The following is an 18,789-nucleotide window of genomic DNA, read 5'->3' as shown; positions in this document are numbered from 1 at the left end:
ACACCTTAATTACACTAATCAATCAAATGTGCCTTATTACTTATTAACGAATTGGTATAATATAAGAGAATCTTATTTTTTCTCAGTATTAATGATATAATGAAGGTAAACTTCTATTTTAGACATCAACAACTTGGGATATACGAATATAATTAAGCTATTAATTTAACTAAACGATGTTTGACGTTTTTATATAATTCGTGGAAGTCTAGTTTGGTTGAATACTGAATATTAGTTGTAGCTGTAAGTAGTGCTTCTATGAAGGGTTATCAGGGTCCAAATATTGGAAACGAATATGGGTTTAATATTAACCGAAGAAGCAGTATATTAAGATTAAATTGTGTAATCACTTTAGTTTTGTCTGTAACTTACATATTTAATTATTACTTGATATATTTCTAACACAAGTTTATTTATTTTTTGTCCAGTTATTCTTTACTATTTGTACCAAACCATATATAGAATATAAGCATACAAAGTTACCTTAATACCTTAATTTAATCAAAAGTGACAAACTTATTTTATGCTGGCTAATTGTAAATAGATTTTACACACTAATAAATGTTATTAGAATAGAAATTATAAACATATATCTATTTAGTTACTACATATTTTCTTCGTATCTATTAAAGTAGCCACAGATAAAGAAGAAGGTACATTTTTTATTAAGAAACAATACTTTTTATAGACAGTTTATACATTACTTATTAATATATTTTATAGTTACTCCTCTGATACCATATATAGTTTAGCCAAACAGCACATGATATAAACTTTTCTATTTATACAATTGTTTCCTTTTTTATATGTATATTTATGCAATCTGTTAGTTTAACGATAAGTTGTTTTGTTGGGAACACTATTGATGTTAGTTTATCCAATAAATATTTTGTTTATTACATGTGGTTGTTTTAATTTTGTTATGAATTCTCTATTTATGAATTTTCTATATTACACCGAAGCATAATGCTGAATTTCAAAGAAGGAAATATGCGAATTGAATGTCTATGTTGAAATAATTTTGATGATTACCTCTTTTATTTGTTCATGTTTCTGTATCTCTATGTTTGACTGTTAATGTTTATTTGTATGTCTTAGAAATAAAAGAATAACATGCTGCTGTTGTTGTCACCAAAGAAGGAAAATAGAGTCAATATAGGAAATAGTAGCTCAACAGAAAAATATTTACAAAAGAAAATTCTAGTAGAAATAGTGAAACAATTTTAGAAATAATCCTAAGCTAAAAGATATAAAAAACTATTTAAAAAAATGGTTATATGGGCTCTTAAATGGAGTAAAGAAATAGGAGAGATAAAGCAAATAATGGAAGGAAAAATAGATACAAGAATTGGATAAAGAAACAAGGGTTAACCAAACAATTAACCTTTTCTTATTAGGAGTGAGGAAACATAAGGAACGAGATAGAGAAATATATAAGTAAGTACGAACGAAGAAGGGAAAGAAAGGAGAATCAAAGAAAAATCATCATGATATATATATTATATATATTATATATGTTATAATTACTATTTTGAATAGTAATCTCATTATTTATTAACCATTTTAAATATAGATAATCTATATTTCAAGTGTCATTATCATTCCATATTGTAGGTTCTCAACATATGATATGAATAGTAAAAGTTTCCAGTCCATTAATCTTTATGATAGTCGTAAGAGACTATAAACATATTGTCTCATCACAATGGTATTGGTTTCATATCTTCCTGGATATTGATATAAAGGTAGTTTTTTTCTCAGAAAACTTGCAATCTCTTCAACAGATACAATACAAAGTACATACATTATTTTTATAATGGATTTATAAATAATTTTTGTAATGATATTTACCATTAACGGATACATATTTGGGTAAAAATATATTTTTTTAAAATTTGAAACATTGAATTAGAATCTTGAGAAGCATTATTGATATTATTTACACAGAGAAAACTTTACAGGTTTGTGGTTCAGTTCAAACAGTTGACTCTAGATGGTGCTGTATTAAATCAATTTAAACATAATACATTCAGTGTTTAGAATTATTTGTCTGGAATTATGAGATGGACCTTTAACTTCAACAATGCATAGAAAATGTCGTTGTGGATAAGATCAAATACAATATTTTATTGTATATGCCTAATCAATTTTATTTTAGTTAATAGGTAAATTATTAAATTAATTACTAATTAATAAGTATAATGAGCGTTTGAAAGCAATTTATGGTCTAATAACACAATGACAAAGTAACTCATAATTTTATATCGATTGTTTTAATAATATAGAAAGTATTAGAGAATAATAAATAATGGGATATAATAATTACATGGCTTTTACTTATTTAGATGGGAAACAAATCAATGTCTCCTCATTTATATGAAACTTCCTGAATTATTTAGCGAAATATCGATCGAAATCTTTTACAACTAGACGGTTAGGAGCGAAGCCACCGTCGAGACCAGTTGACGCTTGGGCATAAAGCAAACAACTCCTGTGTTGCTCTTTTCACACAGTGTCTGATTAGAAATTTTATAATACCTGTGATAGAGTAGATTAATTTTAATCATGTCCGATGAAAATGATGTAAGTATAGGTTTACAGTTAAGTATATTTCAGTTAAGCATTTAGTGCTAGTCCGTATGTATCAAAAGATAAAAAAAATGCATGAGTCAGATTTGCTGTATGAAGTTTGAAGAATAGTCATTATTTATTATTGTGACTTAAAATTAATAGACAAAATTATAAAGAAGAAGAAGTCATGATATAATTTTATTTGCTCCTTAAATATAGTACCAATAGTTACATAATATATCTAGTACTCCATGTATAAAAAGTACCTGTATGACTCAGATTTACAGTATGGGTGTTGAGTAATAGTTTATCGTCGATTATATTTTCTCTAAATAAACCAAAAAACAAATACACATAAAATAAATATACATTAAAATTAAACAAATATATCTGTTTATTTAAAATTATACAAAAATAAATATGCAAAAAACACTTGAAATGTTGATTATTTATATTTAAAATGGTTAATAAATAATGAGATAGCATTACTATCAAAATAGTAATTGTAAAAATTGATACATATATATATATATATATATATATATATATATATATATATATATATATATATATATATATATATATATATATATATATATATATATGTTTTTTATATGCATTATACATCTATAATTATATATTAATAACTGTAAATTCTTTTAAAACAACACAATAGTAACATTAACACGTTATTAAAGATAATTATGATTTATTGTGTCAATTATGTGTTTAAATAGATATTATACAGATAAGTCGAACATTATTTTTACATTATGTTACATTTATGTGTAGTACATTTATCAAATAGGATTGAATAATCAAGACAAATGTGTTCTTGGATTGATGAGGTCAAGAAACTACAAGAAACTGCATTAAAAATCAAACATTGATATTAGTATAATGGTCGTTGATCAACAATTATTTAAATTGTGCTGTAAATAAATAGAAAAGTGTAAATGTCATCAACTATCAGTTTATCCTTTAGAAAGTAAACTCTTTGATGTTGAAAAGCTCTGGTTTTGATTTAATAAGGAAAAATAAATATTTTTTTACAAAACTTCAAATTAATTGAATGAAATGCTTTTAAACATTGATTTTAATGGTCCTTAATAGACAGCGTTAAGTTCTGTTTAAGAAGAAGTTGTTCTTCTGATGAAGTCTTTGTTCGTTCATCATCATCATCACCTTCGGTAGGCTTTGCAATCGTTCGTATACTATTATATCAAAAATGGCTTGATTTTGTTTAATTTTAGCAGCAAATCACAATTCGGTCCATTAATATTTTCCCTGGAATACTGTGAAATTCCCTTGTAAGAACCCCTAGAAGTATCAAGCTTCTCTTGATATCAGTTTCTATATAAATGGTTCAAAACTATGTTATTGACAATCTTTAGTTCTGTAGCAATGATGCAACATGAAACATATCGGTATAATATATATTTTTTAATTATAGTCACTTCAACACTGTTGTGTTATTTGGTGATTTAAACGTATATTTACTTTATTAGCACTGTGATATATATTACTAAGTATGTCTAGTTGACAAAATCAAAACAGTATAAACATGTATCAAATACATATACAATACAAACATCAATTGTGTAAATAAAATAATAATGAATGAATTATGCTTTTGTTTAAAGATAATATCTAGAACACTTTAAAGATATTATCTCGAAATCGCCAATTATGCACTTCTTACTATGACTAGCATTTTGCTGGCAAATACTGGCACGTTTCAAGTTGACAATGTGCCTATAACAGGTCAATTGAAAAGTCCCCGCCCTCCCATAGTAAAAAACTTTTTTTGGCAAAATTAGTTTTTTTTTATTCAACGTAATTCCCTTCAAGGGTGATACACTGATTATAGCGACCCTCCAACTTTTCGATACCATTTTTATAGTACGATTTGTCTTTTGCTTCAAAATAGGCCTCAGTTTCGGCGATCACCTTTTCATTCGACGAACATTTCTTCCCAGCGAGTATTCTTTTGAGATCTGAGAACAGGAAACAGTCGCTGGGGGCAAGATCTGGAGAATAGGGTGGATGAGGAAGCAATTCGAAGCCTAATTCATGGATTTTTACCATCGTTTTCACTGATTGTGATATGGTGTCAATTGGTGTGGTGACAATTTCGTCCTTCAAACGGGCCAATAACACTATGTAATAGTCGCTGTTGATGGTCCTTCCTTTTTCAAGGTAGTCAATGAAAATTATTCTATGCGCATCCCCAGATAGAGTTATCAGAATACAGATAACCTTGCTAGCCGACTGTTGCGCTTTTCCACGATCTGGAGCGGGTTCATTGTGTGCAGTCCACTCGGATGACTGTCGATTGGACTTCGGAGTGTAATGATGGAGCCATGTTTCATCCATTGTTACATATCGACGCAAAAACTCGGGTTTATTGCGCTTGTCGTTGTTTTTGGTCAAAAGTGAGCTCGTGTAGCACTCACTTTGCACAGAGCTTTCTGAATGATATGATGTACACGTTCAGTTGATACTTTTAGAGTGTCTGCTATTTCATTAAATTATTTTATCAACACGCGAAATTCATTTTTATCAATTTTTTTCACAATAACAAAAGTTGCGTCACTCAAGATGCTATAATTCACAAACTAATGATCCGACAGCTGTCAAATTTATATAGGCATCTTTTGAGGGTTAAGGCTAACTAAAAACATATGGATTTAATTTTGGTAGCGCCATCTATTTTTCAGGTCGGGGAATTATCAATTGACTTATTATGTACGATTAAAAAGGTTCAATCTGGGTTTGGCGAACATAATATCATCAAAGACCTTCACTGGTCACCAGGCCTCAACATAAGTGAATTCTTATGGGGAGTTTGCAATTATGAATATTGATTTTGTAATGAATGAATTAATATAATTAATTTATAATGAATATTGTGTATATGTCAGGCGTTCATATTATTTTGTCCATCCCTTGTATGTGTCAGAACAAAGACTTGTTAAATGACATGATCTAAACATTAGAATGCAATTTAGCTAATGTATTGAAGCATTAATAAATGGAACAAAAAAGTCGATAACAGTTTCTGCTGTTTCATGCTTAATCAAAACAATAAATGATGTCTCAAAGACCGGCACGTTTTATAGACCGCTCGTATTACGAGGTTTCGTCTTAGGAAATTTGTTTATATTCGATCGATATTTTTGGCTGGTATCCCAGCTTGATTCGCCGATCTAAAAATACCGAATCCATTGGCTTTTGACAGCTGTTCTTTATAATCGTCCAGTGGTTTGATCTTGGCATGTGTTAAGGTAATAAAAACGTAATATTTTGACGATATAGCCGAGACAAGGTGCAAAAATGCTTATCTGACGTTCGTTCGTTCGTTATTTATTTTCTGGAGCACCCACGTTGCCCGAAATACTTTCAGCTGGTCGATGGTCGGACCGTGATTTGCAAAATGCTTTTCCCTCGATAGTTTTACCATCCATGGTTAATCGGCAACTATGGATATTGCTTTGTGTTATATATTTCATAGTAAGTTATACCCTTTTGTTTGTTTTTTTAATTGTTCCATAAATACGGTATAGTTTTGAACGATTTATCAAACAAAAAAATTCAGTCACAAATTTTTTTCGAGCGAAGCCAAATTATGCTTTTTTGATTTAAAATAATCAAATCTATGTATATAATTAACATCTAATTTTATTTACTAAGATTTTATTTCGACTTTGAATAATACACCACTTTATTTGTATTTTGTATTTCTATAATCGATTATAATAATCGGATTTTTTTCGATAAAAATGGCAAAAAAAAAGAGTAAATAATTAAAATCTTAAAAATGTTTATTTTATTTCCTAAAATATGTCTAGTGTAAAATTCTAAAAAAATAAACGATTGACTAAAATTAATACGTTACATATTTAGTTTATTTATCTTACTATACAATCATGGATTTATTCACTCGACATATTGTTATATATATGATGATAAAATAGGTATGGTTCAAAAAGTATCTAAGCTATGAAACGTGTAAAATTTAATACAAAATATTTTAAGTGTTTTTGTATTTCTCTAATGTTGTTTCTATTTATAGTTTGCTCTAAAAATTATGAGAATAAGGGTACACAATTGAAATCTTAAAAATGTTTCTTTTATTGGCCACAATATGTCCAATAGAATATTCCAATTTTTAGTAATAAGGAATTGACTAAAATTAATACGTATATTTTTTATATATTTAGTCTTTTAATCTTGCCATACAATCGTAGAATTATTCATTTGACATATTGCTATATTTATAATGATAAATTAGGTATAGAAAAATATACAAGGTGTCTAAGTTATGAAACGTATAAGATTTTTAAAAATATTTTAATTTACTTATTGAACTAGTTTATTGAAGAAGATGGCAAAAAGATCGAAAAAGATTATAAAGCTAGACACGAACATACTGGTTTTTTTTCGAACTACCAGTAACACATGTTGCTTACAGTGTTGCAGCTTACTTCTATTGTACCTTTTGATTTGATGGCCTTTTAAGTAGAATTGTTTTTATCTAAATTTTCATGGGATAGTCTATAATTTATGGATAGTATGGAATTAAGTTCCAAGTTTTGTTTCCCCAAATTCCACTAGTCCTTGAGTGAAATACTTCAACATGGCTCTGTGGCCTTATATCCTGAACTGCAATCTTCTACCCAAATACCAGTATACTATACTGATCGTACAGAGATCGGAACGGTTACACCGAAGGAGTCAGCAAGAAAAACGTCCTGTGCGTCTTGGGCCTATAACATACATTTATTAACGATTTTGTTTTTTTTCCTAATTCTTTTTGGGGTTTGAGACGAAGTATCGTCCAGTGCTTATAGAAATATATGATAAGTCTAATTTAAGTGTTGATTGCGTAAAATGGGTAGTTATAACCTTACCCACTATAATTACATGTTTCCTTTAAATGTTTGTGTCAAACAAGTTATTTGAAATCTATAGATATTTCAAAGGAATGCTTTGTTTGTTTGGAGCTATGAATTTCATATCTTTGAACTTATTTTGGGGAACTAGAACTTTCTATGTTAATTTTATCTTAATATATCGTACTTACATGTCCTTAGAGCTCTGAAGTTTTTACTATAATTATTCCTTGAATTGAACAGCAGAAGCACAATGTTCGGAAAAAGAAAAAGCCTTATTGACAGAGCTATGTCACGATTTTGACATGGATAAAATGAAATGTCAGATATTACAGGATAAGGATTTAGAAATTAAATTTTCTACAAATAAAGCAGTTAAAGCAGCTAAAGACCTGAAGTTTGAGAGTACTTTCAAACTATGTGGTATATTACGGTAATTCCTTAAAATAATTATTTTATCAATTAAATTATAGTTAAGTTATAAAAATAAATTACTATTATTCAAAAATAGTAAGATGTAAATCATGATATTCGTGCGGGGTGACATTATCAAGGAAGTTTCATCACGCCAATGCACAGAAGGAGCGATCCTTTACCCGGTGGCAAAATAACAAATTTTAAAGTCATTATAATTCCTTCAAAAGGAAACATATTCGTTCAATAATTGATTGCATTGAAATAACTATTACTCGAATGGTTTTCTTAGAAATTTATCAATGTGTAGAAGGGCCCCTTATGGTTAACGTGTTGAATCATTTCGCCGAATGTGAAAGTGAGATTAAGTAACATTTCCATAATCTTACAGCTTTAATTATTTTACGAAAACGTTGTTAAAGGTTTTTAAAAAATTTTTTAATTAAAACTAGCATACGACTAACTGTAATCTGACTTAAGTTACCAAAAAATAACTACAACTAAGCTATTTTCCACTGAGTCCCCTATTGTTTAAACATTTACATGATCAAAAGAATTGATTGTAATTCGCGTTGATGTCGCATTAACCCGTTAGCGTTAGGGGTTAAGTATTTGAATGCTGCTCCCCATTTGATTAAGTCTTAGGTTTTGGTCTTATAGCATCTGCATTATTAGCCCTAGCACGTCGTCGGAATTTTTAGGCTGTTCTATATTGGATGAAGGGATTCATCCACAACTGTACTGTATAGTTTAGAACCTTGTGAAATTTTTGTCTTAGAAGCTTTTCTAATTTTTTGAAAGATATTTTAAAATGTCCTTTTTACCAATAAGGTTTTTTTTCTGGACTGGACCATTTAACGTGAGCTCCGAACCACGGTCCTCGGCATTTAGTTTGCCGACTGGCTAGTGACGAACTTAGAGGTCATCCCAGAAGACATCCGATCTCACCCAGCCTGGTTACTGGTGTGACTGGGATGCTTATTCCTTGTCTGATTTTCCACTGTTGCCTATAAAGACATTTACGATTACAATCACAAAGATAAAGTACATCCATACCCCAGTAGGATTCGAACCCGCGATTATTGTAGCAGTAGGAGTACCTGTTAGCAGGTCCTGTCTCATTGACCACTGCGCCAATGAAGCCGGCTTAAGAGGCATTCGTCACTACTTTAGGTTTATTTTAAGGATCTCTTTTTGAGTTCCTTAATGATCTCATATCCGCGATAGTTTGCATGGTTGTTTTTGCCACAATGGCAGCATTTGGTCGTACATTTTCCGACATGTTGCACATTAATGATAAGTGAGGTCCAGCACACTTTGGTCCACGCATTTTGGTGGTTTGTTATAATAGTTGTTGATGTGTCCGAACGATTGACATGTTTTGCACTGGGATATTAATTTGTTACTTTTTCGTTTTAATATTATATATTTTACCCCATTATCTTCATGCATTATAAATGACACAATAAACATATCTAATGTTTAGTTTAGTAATTTTGGCTACGTAAGTTATTTAAATACGTAGTTTATTATTTACGTAAGTTCAAGGTTTAACGTATCTTATGACACAACAATTTTCTGTCCATTTTGCATCTTTTTGTTGTTCACATTTTGTCCCTCAGATTTTATTCAAACCTCGATTTATTCTGTAATAAATCGATGTCCCTGTATATTTACTGATGTGCATATAATCACTGTAAGCTACTTTTTGGTAAATACGATCCCATCCAGGGGAGGATGGACTCAGAGGGATATCGAGTAATTGGTCGATTCGTCTGTGGTTTACATCCTCTACAGGTTTCCAATTTTTCTATTTCTGATTGTGAAGGTTACATATCATTGGCTAGAAATTATTAAATTGGGTCTAGAGTGCAAAACGATGAATACCATAAATTCATTTCATTCCACAATTCGCTTGATTTAGCCTCTTGGAACTTTTGGTTGTTGAAAAAACTCCAAAAAAAAATCGCAGAACATTGTCCTGAGTTAAGCGTCCGTTTTATTAAGTGTTATTACTATTTTTGACCTCAGCACTGCGATTATAAAATTATTAAAAGTCATAAAGATTGTTGAATATGTATGACAATAGTAAATATTTAACCACAAAATTTATTGTGGTTCTTGTTACGTTGACGTAAGAATATTTCAAAGTACAACGTTACATGATAAAATACTAGACGTATAAATAACTACTTGAAGTTTATTAGTAATACATCACATGTATACAGTAAAAATTCGACGGTATTATCTAATTTAACGCCGATATACTCGTTTATCTTATTCGGTTTGATATTAATCACACTTAATAAGGCAGAATTTTACCGCGTATAACAATTAGTACTTTCTGACTGGAACGACTATACGGTAAAAACATAATTAATCGCAACAAAATTATGTAAAAGTTAATTTTCTAGTTTTTATTATTTGGTGGACGATTCGCGTTATTTTCGGTGATTCTAACCTTGGATGAGTAGTAGCGTAACTTTGAACTGACCGAGATCGTGGTGCTTTTTCGTTCAGCAGCGCGACACTTACTTTATTATCTCGTCATTTGTTTTGAGTGGTTCTTTATCAGGTTGCATCAACATTAAATAATAATGGTAAGTGGATTTAGTTAGGCGGATATAATAATTTTAGTTACATGGTGCTTCATTTATTTTTAGTGTGTTGTTTTTGCTATAAATATACCAAACAAGATATAACATATTTATATGTATCTGTTATATAGTAAAATAATAATATAACATATAAAACACAAATAATAACTTATTTATCATTTCATTAAATAATTAAATTTAAAAAAGGAACAATTTGTTTTGAATCACGTAAGAGTATTGTTACTGTTTAGAGTTAGTCATATTCTGGTCTGTCACTAGAAGCAATAAGAAATAAATTAAGAATTATATAGAATGCAATTATGAATTAGATCTTAGTAATATTTTTGTTTTATTATAAAGTAATCATGTTATATAAAATATATCTCTGATATAGGTGTATCAATATCTATATTATTTTTATTATATCAAATTTTTATTAAATTATATATATTTCTTAAACATTGATTTCTTATAATTTAAAATAGTTATGGAATATCTAAACAATTTTGCGTTATATAAGAATATAACTACAACAATAAATAATATATTTCAGCTTGCTAGTTTTCATTTGATATTGAGATAAATATTTATATTGTGACATATAAAATAATATATTACGACATAATAGCTAGTATTAATTATATTTAAGACCTATTATACCTGTTTTATGATGTGACAGTGAAGTTAATTTTCTGAAAATATAATTTTTATTAAGGTTTATCAATTTCTCTAATGATTAATCTTAATTAATGTATTAAATAACATAACATAGGAAATTAGCTAACAATATATGCATTAATATTGTTCACAAAAATAAGAATTTTAACAGTTCAGATTTTTATTTGACAAAATTGTGTGTGTGGTTTTGAGAAAAAGATAAATAATATTTCTGCTAATTAACAAAAATATCAGAAAAGACTGAGTGTCATTTTTAAAATGAATTATTACGAAAAGATATATTTAATGATAATATTTTATGCTTAACTGTTGTTTCGCTGTCTCGCATACGAGTAATTTAGAATTTTATTATATTAGTGCTCTTATATAATATATAGGATTATTGTTGTTTCAAGTTAAAATAATGGGGGATAAAATATATTTAATGTACATCTCGGTAATTCGTTTAAATGCTGACATGATTGTTATGTGATTTAATTGGTACTTGGTATTATATTCTGATTATATATTATTACACAAATATAATTATCCGAGGTTATATCATTGGAATAATTTCAACCGATTTTTCACAATAAAATGTATTTAAATCTAATTATTAATTATATAATGATTTTAAAAATATAATTTGAGATGTTACGTTACGTCAAATTTTAATGTAAAAATACAGTATATTTATTTTAAACCTGTAAATTTATTAGTAATAAAAATAATATGAGGTATAATAATGAACCTATGGTTTGGGTCAAAAATCATTTGTCTGTTTTTTTTTGTCACTTTTCTGGTAAAGCCATAATTCCGTTACTGTAAACTTGAAATTTCTGAAGAAAAAACTTAAAATATGCATTTCTTTAGCAACCAGATTTATGCCATTAAAATTCAGAGTTTTGGAAAAAAGCTTAGTTGGTGCAGGCTATACAAAAGATGCATCAAAACATTGAATAAAGCTCTCTCAATTTTTACCCAGTCACCAAAGTTGAGTATGGTCAAGCGTGAATGTGATTGAACACGTCTTTGCTATTGACCAATTAAGGTCGGTCTGGTCTGGTTCTGCTAATCTGGTCGTTATCATCTGCTTCAGTCATTTTTCCACCAAAGACATTCATCAGCGCCTTTTGCCTCAGTGTGGGCTTTTGAGATGTATGGGAACTTTCTTAGGGCTTAAACTAGGGATGCAGAAAAAATATCGATATTTTCGGAAAGAGATATCGATATTTTTGGCCGATAAATCAATTGATTTAGAATTAGAAAAAAATTTTTTTAGACCAATATTTAACTATTTTTATTTTTTCTTAAAAATATCGATATATTTTTTGTAAAATATCTATATATTTTATACTTATTGCAAAAAATATCGATATTATTTCCTCCGCTATATCGATATATCAATATTTTTTTTAAATATCGATATACCCAAATATCGATATTATTTTGGGTGGCCAACATCCCTAGCTTAAACTATGATCTTTATATATTATTGTGTTTGGAGTATATTGGTATTTGGTACTAGGTTTATTGAACTTTTAACTTTTAATCCACTTGGTACCAAGGTATCGATATTTTTTTTGTATCCAATTTTGTTTAAATGGTTCAAAACTATTTTATAGCCAATGTTTAGTTTCAAATCCAGGTTGTAAGGCGAAATATATTGATCTATCAGGATATTTTAGAGAATATCATCAACTTTTTTTAACGATTTGATGTCTAGAGCTTGGTTCATGTTTAATATCGATATTTTTTAGAACGGAAACAAATCATCGACACTGGCGTTTACTTAAGCATCGCAGCGGATGTTCTGTGATCTTTAAAACTTCCTTCCAACCTCATTAAATAAACAAATTAGTTTAATATATTCATTATTCCGCTATTTCGATATTTTTTTAACTATCGATTTTTTAATCGATAATATCGATATATTGTCGAATCGAAATATCGATTTTTTTTAATATCGATATATCCATATAGACGTCAGCTGTAGGCGCACCCCCCAATTAATTATATATCCAACAATATGTATATATATATATATATATATATATATATACATATATATATATATATATATATATATATATATATATATATATATATATATATATATATATATATATATATATATATATAAATACCATCACAAATTCATAAACAATTTTTAGTTGTACAGTAGGTGTAAGTAAGGTAATAACTTTATTGTATTATTTAGGCCCCAACACCCGAATTTAAGGTTCCAATCATTTGGGTCTTGGGAGGACCTGGTTCAGGGAAAGGTACGCAATGTGACAGGATAGTACAAAAGTATGGATTCACTCATCTTTCGTCAGGGGATCTTCTTCGAAATGAGGTAAAATATATATAGTTGTATTCGAAAATATCAATAAAAAACCTAATATTAAGTTATAATAGGAATAGAAACGAATCCAAATCAGTTGTATGTTATCCGAATAACTTCAAACTTATAGTTATTAACTTTTTGAATAAAGGCAGGTTGATATTGTAATGGACAAGCTCTGTGTGACATTGTGTATAGAATATCACATCGTTTAAATTAAGTAATAAAATTTTGAATTAATCGGTTCTTTTTTAGATCTGACTTAATTAGAGCTATATATATATATATATATATATATATATATATATATTTACCCAAGAAATTATTTCTTTGGCAAATAAAATTTTTCGATAAAATTTGGGGTCAGTGACTATAGCAAATATACTGAAGTCTTTACCGTTTTTTTTCGAACAAAAAATGCAGTTTCAAGAAAATAAAAAAATTTATTTATACAAAGTATTGGCTATTTGATTCTATACACCTTGCCCATCTTTCTGGTATTTTATGGATGCCATCCCAAGAAAACTGTTTGTCCTTTGAGCAAAACCATTCATTGGGCTATTTTATAAATTCTTCCAAATTCTGCTCTGGAAATGCGTATCCCATCAAAGCGAAAAGTTCATAGTCGGACGGGGCGAGGTATGGAAAGTGCGGTGGGTCCTATAATATGTCCCATCCATTCGCTTTCAACGCTTTCTTGACCGGTTTTGCTGCGTGTTATCGTGCTGTGAAATAACTTTACCGTGTCTTCGGGCCCATTCTGAGCTTTTTTCGATCAACGCTTGGTTCAAATTGATCAATTGTTGTCGGTAGCGAACATTATTCACTGTTTGACCATGTTTCGAGAGTTCGTAATACACCACGCCACTCTGGTCTTACTAAACACAGAGTGTTGTCTTGCGACTAAAACTATTTGGCGTTGGAGTCGATCGACGATGATACTTTTTGCGCTTAGGATTTTCCACTCGATGCAGAAACGACTTCCGATCATACCTTTGAAGCAGCACTCCACAGACTATTTTTAGATTTTCTATTTCCCTGTCATTCAGTTGATGTAGCATCCATCTTTCTATCTTTTGGATTTTCCTCTTTACTCTCAATCGGTCGCTAATCGTTTCTTGGGTCACATTAAATGGTTCTGCTAATTGTTTTTGAGTTTTGGTTGGGTCTTCATTCAATAACCCTTGCAGTTTCGCATCTTGAAACTTTTTCGGTCTACCAGAAAGTTCTTTGTCTTGCACATCACCGTAAGTTTCTACCACAAAACAATGATTTTCAGCAGCTTTTTTCATTTGATTAAATGAGAAAAGTAATGCACCTTTTTAGGCACTAAACTTGACATGTCCACACCGGTATAAATCTAAGACGTCAGTAGAATAAAATGATATGTGTGTCAAATCACAACACTGCATACTTAAGCCTAGCGACATCTGTAAAAAAAACCGGTAATAACTTTCCGGTACACCTGTTATAATAGACAATACGTTAAAAAGTCGCCTACCAATATCTACCCAATCTAATTGAAAAACTCTCTATATAAACTGTGTCAATTGTACAATACTCTCACTTGCAGCACCACCTACGTTCTTTTACTTACTGCTAGATAGATGGTACTAGAGTTGTTTAATTGTAGGAATGTTTGTCTCCTAGTGGAGCTACCGTGGAACGTATCTCTATGTGGTGCAGGTTCCGGAGTGTATCCGCAATCACGCAACCAATCGCCCAGGGACTGCTGATGAGATGGGGATCCCAACCTGAGCGAGGAGTTTTACTGGATCAGCTGCCATCGAAGTTGTAGCAGGACGTTGTTCATCTTGGTCGCCCCAAGTCCGATTTGTTTGAGGGTACCTATAGCTGTCGTGCCTTACGTGTCCCGTTTCGTGATGCAAGGGTGTTCATGTGTTGATGTTATACATATGGTTTTCGTTCATCAGTCTAGTCTCGTGGGATGTCGTCGACCATGTGATGTGGATGGGTTTCGTTCCTCGTGATATCCTTCCATGTACGTGTCAAGCACCTGTCGAGTGGCTTGTGTTGAGCTGGTTTACCTGTAAGGCAATTTGATCACGTCGGGGTCACCAATTGTAGGTCGGTCGGTCGGTCGGAATGAATGGCTGTCGATGCGATTGCTTGTCTGAACACTCACTACTATTTTTGGAAGGAATTTGCACGAGAACTAAAAACACTGGCTGAAGAAATACTTGTTTATTTGTATATTAAATTGATACCTGTGGTCGACGGGAGAATTGACAGGATATTAGGTTAAGTAAAGGAAGTACGGTAGCGCTGTGGAAGTGGTACTGTTAGAAGGGGGTGGAGAAAAGAAAAGAGAAGAGGGCGAGACGTCGTTGTGATCGTCTTTTATAGCTTGGAATTGCATGGCACCAATCCACCGGCGTGCCAACCTTTGAACTTGCCGTACGTGAATGCGTGGTGGCCTAAAGGGTTGTGGCGATCGCCACATAATTATGAATTGTTATATCGATTATGGTTAAATATTTCTGATCGATTGCGAGGGTCGAGTTATTTTGATCTAAATTGATTATCAATTTTCGTCAAGTGTAGGAAAAATAAGTATCGTATAGATATAAAGATATGAAACAAAAACATATACTTAGAAAATAATAAAATATAAAATGGAAAATTATATAAAGTAATATTGAAAAACAATCAACAAAATGTATTGCTTTAATTGATTTGAATCTTCAGTTATGAGTATATTTATATATTTATCTTTCTGTTACTTTCTCTGTCTATTATATTGTTTTTTTTATCTGTTTAGAGTTGTTGTTCATAATACGTTAATATAAAATATATAATAATATATTGTAATATGTATTAAAATATGAGATATAAAATATTTTAATATATATTGCGTGTTGCATAAATTTCAGTATAAACGAATTATTATTCGATTATTTAAAACAAAACTAGAACGGATAACGTAGATAAAGAGTCATATAATGTTGTACAATACTTTTTAAAATACTATACTCATATTTTAGGTCAGTAGCGGTTCGCCTAGAGGAAAAGAACTCACCGCCATCATGGAGAGAGGAGAACTAGTCCCCATCGATGTCGTTTTGGAACTTTTGAAGGAGGCCATATTACAGGCTCTTCCTACATCTAAGGGCTACCTCATCGATGGATACCCACGTGAGAAGGAACAAGGCATCCTGTTCGAACAGCGCATTGCTCCTGTGAATTTGGTTATTTTCTTTGATGCCTCAGAAGAAACCTTAGTTTCGAGGTAAAATCTGACGACTCGGTACTGGTTTTATTGTTTAATGAATATGTCTTTTTTGTAGGTTGTTAGAGAGAGCGAAGACATCTGGAAGGGTTGACGACAACGAAGAGACCATTAAGAAAAGGCTTCATACATTCAATACTCATAATGACCACGTCATTCAGCAGTATCCTGAAAAATTAAGAAGGGTAAATTGATTTGTGTTGTTATAAATTATTAATTGATTTTTGCCATCCGGCCATTTGCATTCATTAAATTTAGCCACTTGATATTTATGATGTATTTAATGGATATATTATGACATGCGATCAGTATAAGGATGAAGCACATATACTTTAATAGTGTCATAAGATTTACATTTAATAATTTATAGTTTATATACTATGCATAATCATTTTTCATAATAAAACAACTGCAATTCTTTGGATCGACACTAAAGATAGATGACAAGTTGACGGAATATCATATATCACGTGCAGCAAATATATTAGGAATTAATTTCCTACGAAGTTTTGAAATTTAACATAGAACACAGATTTTTATTCATAAATTGGAATTATTTTTGTCGCTGTGTCATTTCTTAATTGTCACACAATAGGTACAACAGTAATATATGGTTAAATTCGAATTGTGATGATGAATATTTAATTGTAATATTTTGACAAAGTGCTTATAGAATGCAAAGTACTTGAAAGAAGGTAAAATATGCAAAAATAGAGACCGTTATAGCAAAAATTATTGTAATCACTAATATATTAATTGAAAGAAAAGCATAAAATTATATGGTACATGAACATTATCGAAAAAGAGATATTATTTTCTGACTATTTATACCTGTGAAACATTGACTTTTTATATGATTAAATGGTATGACAGCACGTGTTGTAAATGATGAATCTACCATATTTAATCAACAGTTTCTTGGAAATGTGTTAAGACTAAATCAATATCTATATTTGACGTTAATACCAATGACTTGGTTGGCATAGTGGTCAAGGCGATAGTACGGTTCTCCTACGGTTGCGGTAGGCGCGGGTTCAAATTCTGCTGATACGTGGTCGTAAATTTATGATTGTGATTGTCGAAATGGTGTAAAATCCAACAAGGTAAATGATGCCAGTCACGCCAGTAACCAAGCTGGTTAAGGCCATTACAGATAAACATTAATAAATAAAAATGGAGATTCAAAATTTAGAGGTTTAATACAAATCGTATATAACTCTTGATTTAGAATACTATTTCTTTCCATTACGTTACTTTTGATGAAATTTTACGGTAATTGATATACTGAGATTAGTTTTAACAAATTGATTTATTTAATACACCTATCTAAATCTATATACAATAACAAACAACAACATACAACGCAGTTTCTCTCTTGACTCACACTTTTGTATATCTGACAACTACATAACTCTAAAGTCCCTAGAAACTAGTAACACTTAATAATTGTACTTAACACAGATTTCTTCTTTTAACTAAATAAGAAATATTTACTTTAACAACTTTGTCAATTGTCATCTCGTCATAAAAATGTAAAATTATTATTATGAACCCAAGCATTCATTGGATTTTTTTATTAATATTGATAGCAAAAATTAAATCATATAATAAAACAATATGACAATATGATTGCAACGAATTAAAGAATATATAATGGATATAGACGTTTTATGCAGTTGTAAATAACAGTTTGTTTTTATATAATAACACTTGTAGTGTATTTTATGATGGTAATTATGATTTTTATTTGTTTCAGATCCACGCTGAACGATCGCCCGAAGAAATTTTCGCTGAAACATCGGGCTTCATCGATCAATTATTAGCTAATTTCTAAATACTAGCACACTGAACGCCTCTAATGATATATTATTTATTTACACTTCAGAAAGTTGAAAGCAATATACTTGTTATTTGTTAATATAAGTGTTGTTTTATTTATATTTTATGAGTTATTTTAAAATGTATGAAATTAGTACTGGAAACACACTTTTTCTTTGGTGGAATGATTTTAATTCGAAAGAAGTAATGACCGAAGAATGTATATAATGCGTTCATTAT

At 30.1% G+C, this 18,789-nt stretch overlaps 1 protein-coding gene across 3 annotated transcripts; it reads left to right on the top strand.

Moving 5' to 3' along the window:
- The first annotated feature begins 2,443 nt into the window (after positions 1-2,443).
- LOC143202826 (adenylate kinase isoenzyme 1) lies at positions 2,444-18,654 on the top strand. 3 transcript variants are annotated; one of them, XM_076414650.1, is made up of 5 exons: positions 2,444-2,583; positions 13,356-13,493; positions 16,487-16,731; positions 16,790-16,916; positions 18,488-18,654. In XM_076414650.1, exons 1-5 carry the CDS (start codon positions 2,566-2,568, stop codon positions 18,563-18,565), a joined length of 606 nt encoding a protein of 201 aa, XP_076270765.1. In that variant the 5' UTR covers positions 2,444-2,565; the 3' UTR covers positions 18,566-18,654. The 3 variants fall into 3 exon arrangements, with proteins under 3 accessions (XP_076270765.1, XP_076270764.1, XP_076270766.1); XM_076414649.1 differs by lacking the exon at positions 2,444-2,583 and adding an exon at positions 5,928-6,084; XM_076414651.1 differs by lacking the exon at positions 2,444-2,583 and adding an exon at positions 10,339-10,480.
- The last annotated feature ends 135 nt before the right edge of the window (positions 18,655-18,789 follow it).

The sequence above is a fragment of the Rhynchophorus ferrugineus genome, unplaced genomic scaffold (assembly GCF_030347505.1).
Source record: "Rhynchophorus ferrugineus isolate W39M unplaced genomic scaffold, kcgeb_rfMv2 rfM9, whole genome shotgun sequence".
Lineage (NCBI taxonomy): Eukaryota > Metazoa > Arthropoda > Insecta > Coleoptera > Curculionidae > Rhynchophorus > Rhynchophorus ferrugineus.
This window is presented reverse-complemented; position numbering and strand designations above follow the sequence as displayed.

Coding starts and splice junctions, on each gene's coding strand:
- LOC143202826 (XM_076414649.1), top strand. CDS start 6,037: ATGGTTAATCGGCAACTATGGATATTGCTTTGTGTTATATATTTCATA. Junction 6,085..13,355: donor TTTGTGTTATATATTTCATA/GTAAGTTATACC, acceptor TGTATTATTTAG/GCCCCAACACCCGAATTTAA. Junction 13,494..16,486: donor GGGATCTTCTTCGAAATGAG/GTAAAATATATA, acceptor CTCATATTTTAG/GTCAGTAGCGGTTCGCCTAG.